Source organism: Chrysemys picta, chromosome 2, assembly GCF_011386835.1.
Source record: "Chrysemys picta bellii isolate R12L10 chromosome 2, ASM1138683v2, whole genome shotgun sequence".
Lineage (NCBI taxonomy): Eukaryota > Metazoa > Chordata > Testudines > Emydidae > Chrysemys > Chrysemys picta.
Genome location: NC_088792.1, coordinates 79,732,851 through 79,750,304, shown reverse-complemented (window position 1 = coordinate 79,750,304; position 17,454 = coordinate 79,732,851). Strand labels below are relative to the sequence as shown.

At 46.3% G+C, this 17,454-nt stretch overlaps 1 protein-coding gene across 6 annotated transcripts in view; it reads left to right on the top strand.

Moving 5' to 3' along the window:
- Positions 1-1,646: 1,646 nt before the first annotated feature.
- The window catches only part of GASK1A (golgi associated kinase 1A), a 56,079-nt gene continuing 40,271 nt past the window's right edge, over positions 1,647-17,454 (top strand). For 3 of the 6 annotated variants that reach the window (XM_005278683.4, XM_065583573.1, XM_065583571.1), the window contains exon 1: positions 1,647-2,180. Coding sequence is in view for 2 of the 6 variants with exons in the window: in XM_005278682.4 (XP_005278739.2) it covers positions 2,178-2,180 (3 nt within the window). In the remaining 4 variants the exon portion in view is untranslated. The remainder of the gene's footprint in view (positions 2,181-17,454) is intronic. The other 3 variants (XR_010598356.1, XM_005278682.4, XM_008171540.4) reach the window with 1 other exon arrangement.

Sequence of the window (17,454 nt, the reverse complement as noted above, 5' to 3'; positions counted from 1 at the left end):
TAATCTAACTCTGGCCTGCACTCTGCTTTCCACAATATTCCCACCCCCAACAGTATCCCCCTTCCCTCTGGCCATGCCCTCAGGCTCCTCCACCTCCATTAATACCCTCATGCTGAAGCCAACAGATAGATGACTGCTGGTTCACCAGTCCTGCTCTGAGGACTCAGAGGTGGTTCATTGGTATGAGATTGTCAGCCTTCGAACTGTGGTGGTGTCATCTCTCCATGAACCATCTGTGGTTCACGGGCTGGGGCTGCAGCAGAAGGAAGGGAGCTGGAAGCTGTTCTTCTCATGGCCCTTCAACTACCAGCTCCCTTCTCCTTCTGCTCCTTCCTAGCCTGACAGGGGCAGGAAGCTAGTAGCCGGGAGTGGGGAGGAATGCTTCGGTCACCAGCTCCCCTCCTGCTGCTCCTGCCCCAGATGGTCATTTGCAGAGCAGAGCTACAGTCAGGGCATTGCTGGGCAATTGCAGGGCTGGTGGAGGGATGTGGCTCGGGGAGGGGATACTATAGAGGGCTATAGCTGGAGGGAAGGAGGCAGAGATTGAGTGTTTTGTCCAGGAGTACAGCTAAGGACCTGTGGAGCTGGAGTGGGAGAAGTATTTCTGGGGATGGTGATGGGAGGGAATAATGGGCACCAGGGTGGGGGTTTAGGGTGTGAGGCTGAGAGGATGGGGTACTTTTGGAGAGCAGGCAAATACCGTGGGAGTCCTGAGGGAAGGGAGATACTGAGGTGCAGAGGGGGCAATCTCACCTGGTGAACTCAGGTGGTTTGCTGCCTGCAGGAGTTGGCAGAGAGAAGCACTGCTCCAGCTGACACAGCCCACGGTTTGGGCCAGCACGTTGCATCCACACTGGCCCTCGGTTAACAGAGCCTGCACTAACTGGGGCTCTGTTGGGGGTTACCCTACAGGGCTAACTAGCACTAGTTGTTGGCCCACTGATAGTTATATGGCTGCCAGGGGTATTTTAATCGGCTGAGGGGAAAAAATGCTGTTTACCCCTGCAAATGCCTCCAGTATGGCGCAGGCTCTGCCTCACTGAATGGGAGAGGGTGTGAAGCGAGCTACCTCTTTGGAGGGGAGGCAGAATCTAGGCCTCAGTGAAAGACTGTTTATCAAATGCTTTGAGCTGCTGAAAGTCGCTGTAGTAGCCAGGCCAAAGCATTATTTTTTTGATAACTTCTTATACAATCTGATGATAAATTTTGTCCCAATGTCCTAGTGTGCTTGAGCAGATATGGTACTATATGACACAGCCCTTTGTTATGTCATAATGGAAAGCAAAAATAATAGTATAAAAAGCAAAGGATTTCTCCTCAAGCATCTCTGCAGTTAGTGACTGTTTGCTTTCACTAGTCTGCTATTGATCCTCCAAGATAAATACAATCCCGCAATGTGTTTCCTATGGTCAGTGCCACAGAAGGCCAGGGTAGCTCATTTCTTTTAGCTTTTCTTTACCTGTGTTTTGTGGTTAAATGCAACCCTCAGTGTTTAAGAAAGCAGGCAGGGCTTTTATTGTGAAAAGAGCCTCTTCAAATTAACTGGCATTCCACCCCCCCTTCTCTTCTCCCCTCCCCACAGGGAGGTGGGTCTGGGCTGCCGGGCTGCTACACACTTTAAAACTAGCAGTTGAAGTTTGCCAGTTGTACACTGGATATGCACTAGCTGCTGAAGCGCATTTGGGCCCATAGTACCAGATTATACTCCTCACACTTGTGCACCCGTCCCGCACACGGCTAAGAACAGTTCCAGCAAGGAAAAAAATAACACACACTGGACCCTTCTGTAAAGTTTGATGACAACTTACCAGCAAGGATTTATGAAAACTAAACACCCTTTGGAATAATGAGCAGGAGGTTGAAATTGCAAAGAGCCTCAGCTGAGCCGTGCATATTGGTTGGGATAGGCACCCTGGAGTGACAACATCTGGTTGTAATTAAAAAGGAGATAAAAATGGGGAGAGACGTTGATTAGTAGCTGAAATATTTTTATTTTTTTTAGTGGTTTCTCCTGCAAACCCAGTGCAAAAGCCCTACAAATGGACTATGCCTAAGAACCACAGGATTTAGTTTCTGCAAAGGACAAGACTACAGTGTGCAGTGTCTTCTGCAGGAGATGAACATAGAAGGTGGCTAAGGGAGAAGAGGAGGAGCCCCTCTGCCTGCATTGCAAAGATATGGTATGATTTACGTGCTTTACTGCAAAGCTTGTGGTGTAAAAAGGTGTTTGGGCTGTTAAGAAGTAATAGCCATTCAGGATAGTCATAGAATCAGCCTGGCAGTCATTTCATTGTCCAAGATGGTACTGAGAAAATTGGGCTTAGACCTGTTCAGACGGTTTGGTGCACAGGTAGGCAAACAAGAAGCTCATCTGCCCCCTATTAAATAAGTGTTGTCTGGATTCATTCTTTATAATATTATGGCTGGGCAGTCAAGAAACTGCAAAGAGACTTTGAAATACAATTCCCCAGAGGTCAGTGGATAACGCTAGTCTGATCTGTCTGGTTATTCAGAAGCATGCTTGCGCCAGTTTGCTCTGTTGGTCAGCTAGGTGAAACAGGGAGCATTTGAGCAGAGAGGGTTTTTAAAAAAAATAAGTGTATAAAGAAATAAACTATGCAATCTCTAGTGAAATAGTAATAAATAATGAACTGAATAATTGTTGGCTACACAGACTCAAAGGGGGCGGATAATGAGCCTCGATAGTGAATAGTGGAACTCTGCTACCATTATCATCAGTCTGTACAAATTGATGAAAGGAGTGGGAAAAGAAATCTAAAATGAAATTCCTAAGGTCACTCAATCAACTAGTTTGCTGGCTTTTCCCTCTCTAGACTTCCAATCAGAACCCCCCCCTAATCCTCTTTTTCTTTCTCCCAATCTGATGTGCCTAGTTGAAAGGACGGGGCAAACTTAGAGCCAGGTTAAAATACAGAATTCCTGTGGTGGAACGTTCTATCGTTGTGTTTTGTCTGTTTTCACACCTATGACACACCATTTTCATCACAGATTCACCAAAAAATGGTAATTTGACTGCATAAAAAGTGCAAAATTGAAAAAGATGCAGAACTTTCCCATCTGGATCATTCATAATGGAGGGCCAGATCCTGCCATCCCTTACAAAAGTGAGTAACTTTACTCATGTGAGTAGTCTCATTGACTACAACGAGACTTCCCCTTCTGTGCCCCTTTACCCATGTCCTCTTGCTCCCTCCCAGTCACATGAAGAGAGTGGAGCATTGGACCTTTGGAACCTGTCTCTTTTTGTATCAGAGTCTCAACTACAGTTAGGTGAGAGCAGTCTCCCTGAGGAGTTTCACTGACTTCAATGGGACGATTCACACAACTAGAGTCATCCCTATGTGTAAGTGTTAGCAGCACTGGGTACTAAGCTGGCTGTGTGTTTCAGCCAGGACCTTCATGACAACCAACACTTCTAGTTTCTGTTTTCAGTCAAATGGCATTGTTTTGTCCTGCTGCGCCGCACAGTACCAAGCAAGCCCCCCCGAGGAATTTGCACAGTACTTTATAGTACTGTGGCACTGTTTTTTTTACACTATTAGGTATGGATCATCCATAATAAAGGATGTTTGACCTCTCACACAGCTAATTATAATAGTCATTATAATCCTATGAGCCTTGACTTAGCCTTTTATTAACTCCCCCCTTCTAAAATGATGCTTTCCCCTATTTTTTGCCATGACAAGCAACCAGCCACATTGCTGAGACAAGGCAGGGTTCCAGAATGGTGAGGCTGGGCGCTGCATGAGGAGGTGGTCAGAGCTGACAATGGACTTGCAGGCAGAAACTATGCTCCCGGGGGCTCAGCTTGTTTCATGTTTATGGCTCCTCCATGTACGAGTTGTCATTTGGGAGCATTGTGGAGCAGGAAGCTCCAGGGGACACTCACCCTAACTGAGGCTGAGACTAATAAAAGTAGAGCCTGGTTCTAAAAGGTAAAGGGTCTGATGCGTGTTCTTCACTCATGCGAGTAGCTGGGGGCTGGAAGATTTGGGAGAGAGGGGTTTGCACAGGTGCAGCATGCCACTGAGTAAGGCCAGGGGCCAACCCAGCACTGTGAAGAAACAGGAACACTGAATTGATGCCGACACTTTCTCCTAGAGCTCCAGAACTGCTGGGTTTGGAAGCTGTGGTTACATGTTCTAAGGAACTTCAGGGTATATCCTAAACCCCCTGCCATCTGTGGAGGTAGGGGTGGGGGGTTACTGCCGCAGGAGGCTGGGATAGAAATTGTCCTCCATTTTCAGCACAAAAAGCATTTATTGGTATTTCAGTTTAGAAGCTATCGTAAGATGAGCTTCATCAGGGTGATCAGAACATAGGATCCGCCATGACAGTTCAGACCAATCATGTGACCAGTCTGGTACCCTGCCCCACCTCTCCTTCCTAGGTTAAATAATCCCAGTTTGCAGTTATTTTTCTTGCCCTTATGAACAAGGGCCTTCAGAGTAGGGCCACACCAGTGCTCTCTCTGAGTTTACTAGGTTCATTTGACCATGGGGATTCATATGGGAAAGGTGTGCTGCAGTGTTGGCTCTGTGTGGCTCTCCATGTGATTGGTTATGAATTCACCAGTGACTCAGGAGGCAGATAAATCCCAGCAGTGGGCAGGATTTTTGTTTGTTTGATTTAAATTAAGGAGGAGGATACCTTTCTGAAATCCATATGGAAACAATTGTGTCTGCTTTCAATAAAGTCATCTGTGATGCAGGGCCTTCTGCATTAATTCCCTCCCTTTTCATCTGGGATGCCTTGGAATTCTATGAATATACTTCCTTGTTGTCCATGAAGAAAAGATTGAAGAGATCTTTGCCAAACTGCCTTTGAGGGAACCTGACACTGTCCTCAATAGGCGAGAACTCTGTCACAATGAGTGCACTGCAAGCCCTTTTGGATACTGAATGATTGCTCTACATTTTTTCTATTAATCTGGTGGTTAAAAACTAAAACTGAAAATAGGCAAATTAAAAAAAACAAACATCCCACAGAAAAATAAATAAAACTACTGCCTCATTGGATTGGTGCCAAAATCTTAAATGATATTTAGCGGCTTTTCAGCCATTCATAGCAGAAGCTGGTAATCCCATCAAGATGGAAAAATATAAAACAGGATATGGTCTTATGTAGTGTCCCTGACACTCTGTCTACCCCAAAGTGCTTTGCAAAAAGTGCAGGCAGTGATTTTCTGCTACCTTGAAGCTTTGCTCTGTGTCGCACAGTCAGAGTAGCAGGCAGCAATGCAACACACAGCTGATGGCTGTCAGTTGGCTGCCTCGCTCGGGCTGTAAAGCAAAGATTTGAGTGGGATGAAGACAAAGGTACAAGAGGGAGTGTCTGTTCAGGGTGGGAGATGCTGAGAGAAAGGGAACCTTTCCAGGGTGGATCCAAGGTCCACTTAACCTGTTAGTTCACCAGGTCTGGGGATCCTGGCTTTGTCCCCTCTGCAGTGATTGGTTTTGTGAGAAAAACTGAGGGGATGCCACCTATTGTACTTGGAAATGTATCGTGTGGCCATTCAAGAAACTTGAAAGATGAAAGGAAACACGACAAAGTCAGTCAGTCAATGGTGCTTGACAGTGGTGTGGGAGAAGAACCCAATGCACAAGCGGCAGACTTTCCCACAGTGGCACCAGATCCACTCGGCAGATGGAGGTTGGAGCACACTCTTTCTGGCTCACCTGTGGGCCTCAGCCTGGGCTCTCTGATGGTTCTCCACGATGACTGCACCTGCCTTGACCCAGCTTCTCCAGTCTTCTCCCAGCTGTCAGTGGGAATGCTGAATTTCTTGAGACCTTGCTTGACCTTGTTGCTGTATCAGAGCTATGGCCTTTCTCTGTGCTGCGGGTAGTTCTTGAGTTGGCCATAAAGCACAGCCTTCCACAGAATCTTGAGGCATACGCTCCACGTGTCCTAGCCAGTGAAGCCTGCGAGTGTCCATCATGGTCTGCAGAGACTGTAGGCTGGTTCTCTCAAGGATCTTGTTGTTAGTGATCCATGGGTCCCAAGTGACTCCAAGGGACAGCAAAGGTGGAAGCTGTTCAATCTCCGCTTCTGCTTGGAGTACCTAACCCAGCTCTCACAGTCATAAAGTAGGGTATTGAGGACACAAGCCTGATAAATGGACACCTTCGTGTTCAGGGTTAGCAGCTTGTTGTTTCAGACACGTGAGGTGAGTTTTCCAAAGGTGACAGGCTTTGCCGATTCTTGTATGAAGTTCTCTTTCAAGGCTCACTGAGCTGGTTAAAGCTGAGCCACGATAGCAAGAAGTGATCCAAGTTGTCCAGAGTTTCATTACTGACATAGATTTTAGGTGGGATGTTGGTGCCCTGTGACATGACAACTGTTTTCTTGCTACTGATGACCGTGCCAAACTTGATACATACATCAGTGAACTTATACATCATGATCTGCAGTTCACCAGGTGAGTTAGAGATGAATGCAGCATCATCTGCAAAGAGCAGATCCCAATAGTGCGCTGGGTGATATGCCTTTTGCTCTGAAATTGTCTGATGTTGAACAAGCTGCCGTCCGTCCTCGATTCAATTAGTGTGTCAGATTGGTCATTTCCAAAAGCATACTGAAGAAGAATAAAGAAGAAGAAGATGCCAAAGTCAGTAGACACTAAGACACACCCTTAAACTAAACTCAGACGATGTTTCATTTTCATACTGGATAGTTGCCTTCATTCCCTCATGGAACTCCTTAAATAGGGAGAGCACTTTTTGTAGACGGCCAATTTTCGACAGGATCGTGTACGTGCCATTCCTGCTAATCGTGTCGATAGCCTTTTGTAGGTCAACGAATACTACATAGAGAGGTGCCTGGTGTTCACAGCTTTTTTCTTGCAACAAGTGCATTGTGAAGGACACATAGACAAGTCGTAGAATGTCCTGCTCTGAACCCACACTGGCTCTCAGGATAAACTCTCTCAGCAAGGACTTGGAGTCTTTTCAGCAGGACCCTTACAAGCACCTTGCCCACCATGCTGAGCAGAGATATCCCTGGGTAGTTGTTGCAGTCTGTTCTGTCCCCTTTATTTTTGTATGAAGTAATTATGTTTGCATTTTTCAGATCCGGGTATGTGGCTTTCTTCCCAGCAGGTGCAGAGAAGTGTGTGGATGTCTCTCACAAGCTTTCTCCCCCCTGCCTTTCGGAGCTGCGGAGGGATCTGATAATTGCCTGCTGCTTTCCCAGATGCAATCTCTTTGATAGCCTTCTCTACACCTTCGAGAATCAGTGTTTGATCCAGCTCCTGCATCATTGGAAGCTGGGGAATGGCAGCTAAGGAGGTGTCACAGATAATGGCATCCTTTGGGTACAGTTCTTTGTAATGCTCAGTCCATTGGTCAAGCTGTTCCTGCTCAGCAGTCAGGCCGGTACCATCTTTTGCTTTGAAATGTACCAACAGGGAAACAGATTCTTGATTCCTGTGTGCTGGGAAAAGTCTGCCTATCTTCACAAAAGAAAAGCAGACATTTAGTGGCAGGTTGAGAAGAATTAGAAACAAAATCTGGTGAGCTGCCGAATATTCCCCTTCCCCTCAGGCATCTTCAGTGTAATTCGTCACAAACAAAGGGAATATTATTGAATGTAAATGAAAGCATGAGACACAGATACTACACAAAGAAAAGGAGCATGTTTCTTTGGGGAGGGGGCCTTCCTCGTCCATACAAATATAAAGGCTGATCTGAAAACATCTCGAGGTAAGCACAATGGGCAGGCAAGGAAGCGGTGGGGGGAATAACAAGACCATTCAGAGACCTGCAGAGCAGAAACAGAGAAAGGAGAACCTGAATGATAATGGATGTAACTGTCACTGGAGTGACAAGTTGGACTGACATGCACAGGTGTCCCATGTCCCACTGCAGTCTTAGAAGACGCGTGTGTAGGAAAACAGTCCCCAGGCAGGCACACACTTATCAGGGCACCGATTTACAGTCCTTCTTTGCAGAGGCAATAGGGAAAGGTGTAGAAAAAAATCCACGCACATTCTGAACACTCAGATTGAAGGATTTGGCCCGTAAACCATTGCTATTTTCCTAGACTTTGCTGTGAGGAGTTTCCAGATTCTGCCATTCTTAAAGGGCTCAGGGGCAACTGGAACAGCCAGGCTGGGCTGGTTATGGGGGGTGAGAGCTGGGGGACAGGAATATCCCCTTCCTTGCACCTGGATGATGGTTTTAGTTTGGTAGTTACCCTTTCAGGGATGTTTGGATGAGTTGATGCCTAACAAGTGTGAAGTGCTGATTTGGTCTGCAAAGCCCTAAATTGTGTGTGTCCAGGTTATGGGACCTGGTCACCTCACTCTTCATCTGAGGCATAGTGGCAGCTGAAATCAGCTGAAGTGCTGGTTTGAACAGTCCTTCTCACTGAGGGCTCCTTCACTGCGGAACTTCTGCCTCCCACCACCCCTGCTCAATGGGCAAAACATGTAGTTTGGGCCTTCAGGGCATGCTGCCACAAGACACCTGTTCTTCTAGGCTTTTCTTGAAGAGGGGTGGGCCAGTTGTGATTTAGGAGAGGAGGATGGGAGGGCAGAAGAATCCTTCTGTGCTTTCTTTGGCCTATTCAGTTGCTTTTAATCTTTGTGTAGAGCAGCGCTTCTCAAACTGGGGTCCGCAGACCCCTGGGGGTCTGCGAGGGTACTCCGGGGTCCATGGGCCCCACTGATCTACTCCTCCCTCTTCCTCCCAGTGCCTCCTGCACACCAGGGAACAGCTGTTCAGCAGCATGCAGGAGGCCCTGGGAGGGGGGACGGGGTGCAGTTGGGGGAGGGGGCAGAAAGAGGCAGGGAAGAGGAGGGGCAAGGGTGGAGCAGGGTGGGAAGAGATGGGGTGTGGCTTTGGGGCGGGGTTTGGGGCTGAGTTGGGGGCTTGAGGGTCTGCAAAATTTTTAAAATCAAAATGGGGGTTCTCGGGTTGCTAAAGTTTGAGAACAGCTGGACTGTAGAGCATTGATTGGGCACCTTACAAATGTGAATGAATAGCTAATGCTGCCTCTGCCTGGCATGTGATCTGATCACTCTTTTACACTGATTAAGGAATTGACAGGACTCAAGATTTAAATATCCATCTGAAAATCCCTCAACAGGAAAAACTATCATCTGCTGAAGTATGGATTTCACATCCTATTTGTTTCAATTCATGACTGGCTATTGGTGTTTCTGGGAAATCCCAACCCATGTGGGTTACTGAAAAGAAAAGCCCACTGCTTCCAGGAACTCTGCTTACACATATGATCCTGGAACAGAAGATGTTGGCTTATTACGCTCTCAGAAGAATGCAACCCACAAATAAACTGCCCGGAGATGCAGCCTCCGCAAATGGGTCCGCATGGGTTGCTTGAATTGCTGGCTGAATCAAGTTGTCCCCATCCAACCCCACTAATGCTCTCAAGTGTCACCTGTCATGAATCCATACAGCCACATGCAGAGACATCATAATCATCTGCTAAACTGCACAGGGAATAGAACCCTGCACATTCTTATCCAAAATCAGCAGCCTGTGCCCTTTGCTCTCAAGGAGACCCTTCAATAGTTGCCACTGTCAGTAGTAATGGGGCTTATAGCTTCTTTGAAGGCCAGCCACTAGAGGCTGACATAAGCACATAGCTGAGCCCATCTGGGAGTATGTCTATACTTACCTCCAGGTCCGGCGGTAAGCAATCGATCTTCTGGGATCGATTTATCGCGTCTTGTCTAGACATGATAAATCGATCCCGGATTGATCCCGGAAGTGCTCGCCGTCAACGCCGGTACTCCTGCTCCGCGAGAGGAGTACGCGGAGTTGATGGGGGAGCCTGCCTGCCGCGTGTGGACCCGCGGTAAGTTCGAACTAAGATACTTCGACTTCAGCTACGTTATTCACGTAGCTGAAGTTGCGTATCTTAGTTCGAAGTGGGGGGTTAGTGTGGACCAGCCCTGTTGCACATACACATCACCTATCAAACAAACCTCGTTTGTACTGGCCCAGGAAGGAGAAGATTCCTGAGATGGCTTCTTATCCTGGGTTTTTCTGCATGACAGCCTGCTGCTGCTGCATTGGAATCAAGACTCCTAGATTTCAGAGCATCTTATCCTGCTACTCTCCATATAGCCTGTGAATTCAGTGCTTCTCAGTGTTGTTTGCATGAAACATTTGCGGTAACATTTTACTTAAAATAATATCTCTGTGAAATAGAGAGAAGGCAAAGCTAGTCTCCAGAGCCCATGTAAAGATCCTAACCCTGCACTTGGGAAAGAGGGCGAGGGAGCATCTTAAAGCTATTAATGTCAAAGTATGGAGTGCAGGAGACAGTTTATTTTTGTAAGTGATTTATATTGACTTCCGGGATTAAATCTGTGTTTTTTAAGTTGCAGTATACATAGCATCTGAATGAAAAGTGCCTTTTCTATGAATCACAGGCATCACTATGAACTCCCTACAAGCTGAAAGATTTATATAGCAGGGGTGAGGAGAGTTAAAGAACTCATAATGCTCCCTATTTTCCTAAGCCAAAGTCACAAAATTAACTGGTTAGGCCACTCTAGTATCACCAGCTAGGAGCAACCTATAGCATTTGAGCTGAACAGAACTCTTATGACTAATATTTATGCTCTCATTATCTGTTTCCCTATACAATTCCATAATTAAAATACATCCTAAGTGATGTTTTCAAGCAAACATATCTAGGTATCTGTGCTCCTCACCATGGTATCTGAAGGCCTAGAAGGCCTGAGCCATAGTCTACTGAACTCAGAGGAAAGACTCACATAGACTGCAATGAACTTTGGATCTGGCCCACCGTGTTTTATGACTTTACAGAAACAATAGAGCTACTCATGTCACTGATTGAATGTTTCTTCAACCTGCTGCAGTTTATAAATAGCCAAATTGCTACCCTTTGGGAGAAAAAAAGTGTCTTCTCTGCAGTTTTCTACTGATCTATGGTCCCAATTCCCAGGCTTAACATAAAGCACATTCTTAAGTTCCACCGACTTCAATGGAATTAAACAGCTTCTTAACTGGGAGGAACTGCTGAACAATGGGAGCAAAATGCCTCCCATGTTGAGGCAGTGCTTTGTTTGGGAAATGCATAGAGTAGTGAGCAATCATGCAAACAACTTGAACAGAGCAGGGCAAACTATTCCTGGTGAGCCATCTATTAGACAATTAACCCTTTTTCTTTTAGGAAATCAGCAAGCAGATGTCAATCTACAAATTTTGTCATTATTCAGAATTATTCAATTGATGTTTAATGAGAATGTATTTCAGCCTCTGGTGTGCTTATGAACTATTTGTTCATATTAAGGCTGTAATGAAATCCCATTGTGGAATTCAGATGACATAAACCATTTGAGGTGTACTAGTTTGGTTTATAATGTAGTCAGAACCAGTCAATGCAATGGCAGCCCTGTTATTATGTACAATTGCTGGAATTTTCTTGCTGACATAAAGAAGTTTTTTAACATTGGAAAATGAGGATTTGGGCAGAAGATTTTGTTTAAAATTTTCTTCTTAGTAAAGGAATGTGCCATACAATATACGGCCCATAACTCAGCAATGATGTACCTGATATGGGAGGGACATCATAGGAAATATGCAGACAGACCAGTGACTGTGAGGGGACGATGAGCCTGAGAAACGTGATTCCCTGTCCTCAGAAACAGAAAACCCAGGGTGAGTGGAACCCTGACGTGAAATCAATGACATAGTAGATTAATAGTAACAAGACCCTGTCAAGATAAGAAGGCGCAGAATTTGCTTCCTCTTTCTCCTCCTTATACCATTTTGTAAGGTCTATGTCATTTTTTGTATGTGTTTATTTCCCCCCCCCCCCCCAATAAAATACTTCAGGCCCAGTGATGGGGGAGGGGGAGGGTTGGGGGCACTGTCTTGAGAGCCTCCTAGCAGCTGGGTGTGGTACTGCACTCTTCTTCCTGCTCCTGGCACCCTCTGTAGGTTGCCAACCTTAGTAGGCAGATCTTCAGCAGCTCAACCCTCTAGTCAAGTCTCACAATCAAATGGACAAACCCTTCCTGGGATAGCAAAGGGTTCAACAAACTGTCAGCCCTCATCAGGATCTTCAGCCCTGTTTCTAGGCCCTTTAAATCCCACCCCTCACTCTGGCTTCCCAAAAGAGCCTTGTCCCCTTCTTGGGGCTTAGGCCACTTTCACAATGTGGGAATGCAGGCCTGCCCACTGCTCCAGGTCCCAACCCAGGGACCCTATAAACAGCAGCCACAACTGCTTCCTTTAATAAGTTGCTGCTATTCCCTGGATAGGGTGACCATATTTCCCAAAAGGAAAACAGGGCACTGTGCGGGGCTGGCCCAAGGCCCCCCCCAGCCACTATGGGGCTGGCCTGAGCCGCTCACCCGAGGCCCGCCACAACCCCTCCCGGGGAATGGGCTCGAGCTGCTCACCCAGCCCTTCTCCTCACACGAGACTGGGGCTGGCATCGCTGCTCACCCAAGCCCTGCCTGTCTCCCAGATGAGGCTGGTGCTAGTGTTGCTGCTGGCTTGAGCCCTGTCTGCCCCCCACCTGAGCCCAGCCTCCCTTTCCGCCTGGGGCTGGCATAGCCCTTCCCCCCCCACATTCCTGCACACCCCACTTTTCTTACAGAAGGGGGCATTTGTCCTGTTTGCTCTTGCTTAAAAAAAGGACTGTCCAAGCCAAAACGGGCCTTCTCCCATATAGCCCCTTTCTCTTCACCTTTATCTCAGGGCTGAAGTTCTCAGATCCTCTTCCTCCTCCTCACTCACTGACTGATTGACTGACTGCATGTGCCACCAGAACCTGTCTGCTGGTTCTTCCCTTCTCTGCTCCCAGCCAAGAAGTGAGCGCCAGCAGCTCCTTTTAGCTGATCCTGCTGGGCTCTGATTGGCTGCTTCTATGCAGCCTCTCTAGGCAATGCTGGAGGACCCAACCTTCACTGCTCCTTTCTTGGGGCAGGATGTGGTAGGATCCCAGGTCCTCCAGCAGGGGGCCTTGAAGGGGCAGGTACACCCCCTCACAGGCCCCAGTTCAGAAAAAGCATATCAGCACATGCTTAACTCTGAGCACGTGCCTAAGCCCTATTGAAGCCAATGGGATGTTAGCGTAAGCTTAACTTCAAGCACACGCCTAAGTGTTTTGCTGAATTGGAGTCTCAATGACATTTTCTAAACCTAAATAAGTAAAATAATCCCCCCCAAAAACAATGCCAGCAGCTCAGCACACGAGTAAGGGAATCAGAGTTCAGTTTCAAGCTCCAAGAGGTCATTGTAAAGAGTGAAAGGGTTGAAGTGGAGAATTATTTTAGAAGTTGATAGAGGTACCTCAACACCAGCCTTTTAACTGCAATGTTAGTACATTATGCAACAAATATCAACATTTATTTTTTTATGTTGTAGTTAAAATATTGCTTAACAAATAGTAATTTAAGATCAACTTGCCTACCAAGCCTTGTTTGTTAGAACTAGTAGTGGGATAACCTGATCTCCCTGAGATGAGAGCCTTGCAAATGGATTGAAATTAACAACCAAACTGATGAACATTTGAAAGTTGTAGGTTGGGTCATTTGACTTTGCTATTTTCCATCTTGGCATTGGTCATAGTCATTGAAGAACATCACAAGCCAGTTTTCATAGTTCAGCCATTCTTTAGTTCTCTTTGTGGGGGCGGGGAGAAAGCATGGGGCTACATACCAAGTTATTCCCTCCTCCGGGCTTCTTAGGGCATTCTGTCTTTACTGTGACTGTATTTTACAAACTTTTGGGAGCAAAGTCTGTGTCCATATCACATGCACCACCGAGCTTGTTGTGCTTAGCAAATAATTCATACACTGAAACATGTCTAAAGTGGCTATTCAAGTGGCCAACCAAAATCAGTTGCTCGATAGGGGTGGCTTTCTAACAAAGATGGAGAAAGATCGCATTCAATATGTATCTGTATTAAAAAGCTGTACAGTGCTTTACACGATAGGCTCCTGGTCCACCTAGGTGCTACTACACTACAAATAATAATCATAATAATATATTCCTCAAGGAATCAATTCTGAAACATTTAGATGAGAGGAAAGTGATCAGGAACAGTCAGCATGGATTCAGCAAGGGCAAGTCATGCCTGACTAACCTAATTGCCTTCTATGACGAGATAACTGGCTCTGGATGAGGGGAAAGCAGTGGACATTTTATTCCTTGACTTTAGCAAAGCTTTTGATATGGTTTCCCACACTATTCTTGCCAGTAAGTTAAAGAAGTATGGGCTGGATGAATGGATTATAAGGTGGATAGAAAGCTGGCTAGATCGTCGGGCTCAACAGATAGTGATCAATGGCTCCATGTCTAGTTGGCAGCTGGTATCAAGCGGAGTGCTCCAAGGGTCAGTCCTGGGACCGGTTTTGTTCAATATCTTCATTAATGATCTAGAGGATGGCGTGGACTGCACCCTCAGCAAGTTTGCAGATGACACTAAACTGGGAGGAGTGGTAGATACGCTGGAGGGTAGGGATAGGATACAAAGGGACCTAGACAAATTAGAGGATTGGGCCAAAAAAAATCTGATGAGGTTCAACAAGGACAAGTGCAGAGTCCTGCACTTAGGACGGAAGAATCCCATGCACTGCTACAGACTAGGGACCGAATGGCTAGGCAGCAGTTCTGCAGAAAAGGACCTAGGGGTTACAGTGGACGAGAAGCTGGATATGAGTCAACAGTGTGCCCTTGTTGCCAAGAAGACTAACAGCATTTTGGGCTGTATAAGTAGGGGCATTGCCAGCAGATCAAGGGACGTGATCATTCTCCTCTATTCAACATTGGTGAGACCTCATCTGGAGTACTGTGTCCAGTTTTGGGCCCCACACTACAAGAAGGATGTAGAAAAATTGGAAAGATTCCAGCAGAGGGCAACAAAAATGATTAGGGGGCTGGAGCACATGACTTATGAGGAGAGGCTGAGGGAATTGGGATTGTTTAGTCTGCATAAGAGAAGAATGAGGGGGGATTTGATAGCTGCTTTCAACTACCTGAAAGGGGGTTCCAAAGAAGATGGATCTAGACTGTTCTCAGTGGTACCAGATAACAGAACAAGGAGTAATGGTCTCAAGTTGCAGTGGGGGAGGTTTAGGTTGGTTATTAGGAAAAACTTTTTCACTAGGAGGGTGGTGAAGCACTGGAATGGGTTACCTAGGAAGGTGGTGGAATCTCCTTCCTTAGAGGTTTTTAAGGTCAGGCTTGACAAAGCCCTGGCTGGGATGATTTAGTTGGGAATTGGTCCTGCTTTGAGCAGGGGGTTGGACTAGATGACCTCTTGAGGTCCCTTCCAACCCTGATATTCTATGATTCTATGATTTGGGGATGTTCTGCAGTGATGTCTCAAAGCAGAAACTTCCTGAATAAGGTTTCAGTCCTACAAACACTTACATATGGGAGTAAATGTACACATCTGAGTAGTCCTGTTGAGTTCAGTGAGATTCCTCACATGTACAGCTACAAGCTTAAGTGTTTGCAGGATCAGAGGTTTAGCTGTGTTTTTACATATCACAAAAATAGCTGAAAGGTATTTCGAGCTTTCCTCAGCAATGAAAAAAAAATCACCTTTGAGCAGAATATACCCATGGATAATTCCAGTTCGAAAGGAGGTTTCGGGGGGAGTGGGGGAGGAGATTTGTAACACCTAAAAAGAGGGAGTTAGAATTAATTCAAAAACTTCTTGGAACCTTAACTATAGCATTCCCTACTAAATGAGAATATTAATATATAGTTAAAAAGCTGCATGGTTATCTTCTTTTTTCATCAAATACGATTTACTAGGCCATGACAAATGGAAACTGGGTATGTTGTCTAGTTTCGCATCTAATCGTAAAATCTCTGAATCTACATACAGAGTAAGAAGGATGTGTTCTAGGAATTATTTTGCAGAAGTTCTATGGCCTGTGTTATACAGGCGGTCAGACTAGATGCTCGCAATGGTCCCGTCTGGCCTTGGAATCTATGAACCTATGAAAGCTGACTCAGACTCCAGACAACAAGGTATTATTCAATACTTCATAAAAACAAGCAGTAGTATTTCAAGCCAGGGCTACCTTTGACTCTGGCAGTCTTAATTTAATAGCCAGCTGTACTACATTCCCTCTGTGCAAGTCATCCATCTTTTCACAGCAGAATGATATAGGAGGACACTGAGTACTTGGCTCACAGAAGACGGACTCTGCCAAGGATTTCTACCAGTACACATGCTCAGAGAATCTGTCTGAAAGGTATTGCATTAGGTTTGAAAAAAGGGCATTTTATTGTGTGTAGCAAACCTCAGTTTCCCCACCCCTGCGCCTTGGGGCACCATTCAAGGATCAGGGCCTTAGGAGTGCAGTAAAGAGACAGTCCCTGCCCTAAAGAGCTAAACACTTCATCGTGTTAGCAGAAAATGCCACTAAATTTGAGGGTCCCCATTGCTTAAGAGATGCACTGAGCAGATGTGCATTTTTCCAGGAGGGTGAGATTTTCAGTGCATGGTAATAGCTGCTGATTGTTGATTCTGAGTTAGGCCAGTGCAAGCTTTGCTGTGACGCTGAATAGACACTGGTTACCATTGTTACTGAGCATCATGGTGTATTCTCTTTCGTTTCTTCTGTTCCTCTCTCTTGGGACAAAGCTAGGAAATTTAGTGCAAAAATGACTGAATGAACAAATAAATAAATAAAGAAAAAGACATTCACATACCACATTATGGCTGCATGGGAAAAATTCAGGAAAGGCAAAAGGTGAGAGTCTGGATCCTGCCCTGTGTCAGGGCAATCTAATGGCACTCTGCTGGGGCAAAGCAGCCCTAAAGCTGGCTTACCTAGGCCCTGGAGGGTTTCCCCATCATTTGGGGATCCTCAGGTTGTGTAGAGCTGCTGTAGTGGGTCCCATGTCACCCCCCCGACCCCCACTTTGGCTCCTAGCATGAGGGGTGTAGCTGAGGGAAATCAACATGGTCAGGGCTTCCTTAGGTCAGCTGATGCCCCAGCTGGTGGAATGATCCCTGGGGGCTGTCAGCAGCTATTGGAATTAACAGGATATCTGCACTGGAGCTGGAAGGTGTAATTCCCAGCTCATGGAGACATACCTGCACTAGCTCAATCAGCGCTAGCCTGCTAAAAATAGAAGGGTAGTTGAGGCAGCGCAGGCGAGCTGTACCCAGCATGATCCTGCCGGAGATGCTAGGTGTGTACTTGGGGCAGTTAGCCCCGCGCACCTCCACAACTCCACTTTAACATGCTAGCTTGGTCAGAGCTAATACAGGGGTGTCTCCTTGGAAACATACTCTATGAGCAGCCCTGATGTTGCTCTAATGTATTCCAGGTATCAGCCCAGTGCCGGGATTGGGGGAACAGAAAGATGGCTCCTCCTGAGCTGCATTAAGGTCTCCTCAGCCACAGCTCTGGATCTGGGCTGAGGTATGTTCTCCCCGCAACATTAACATGTATAATTT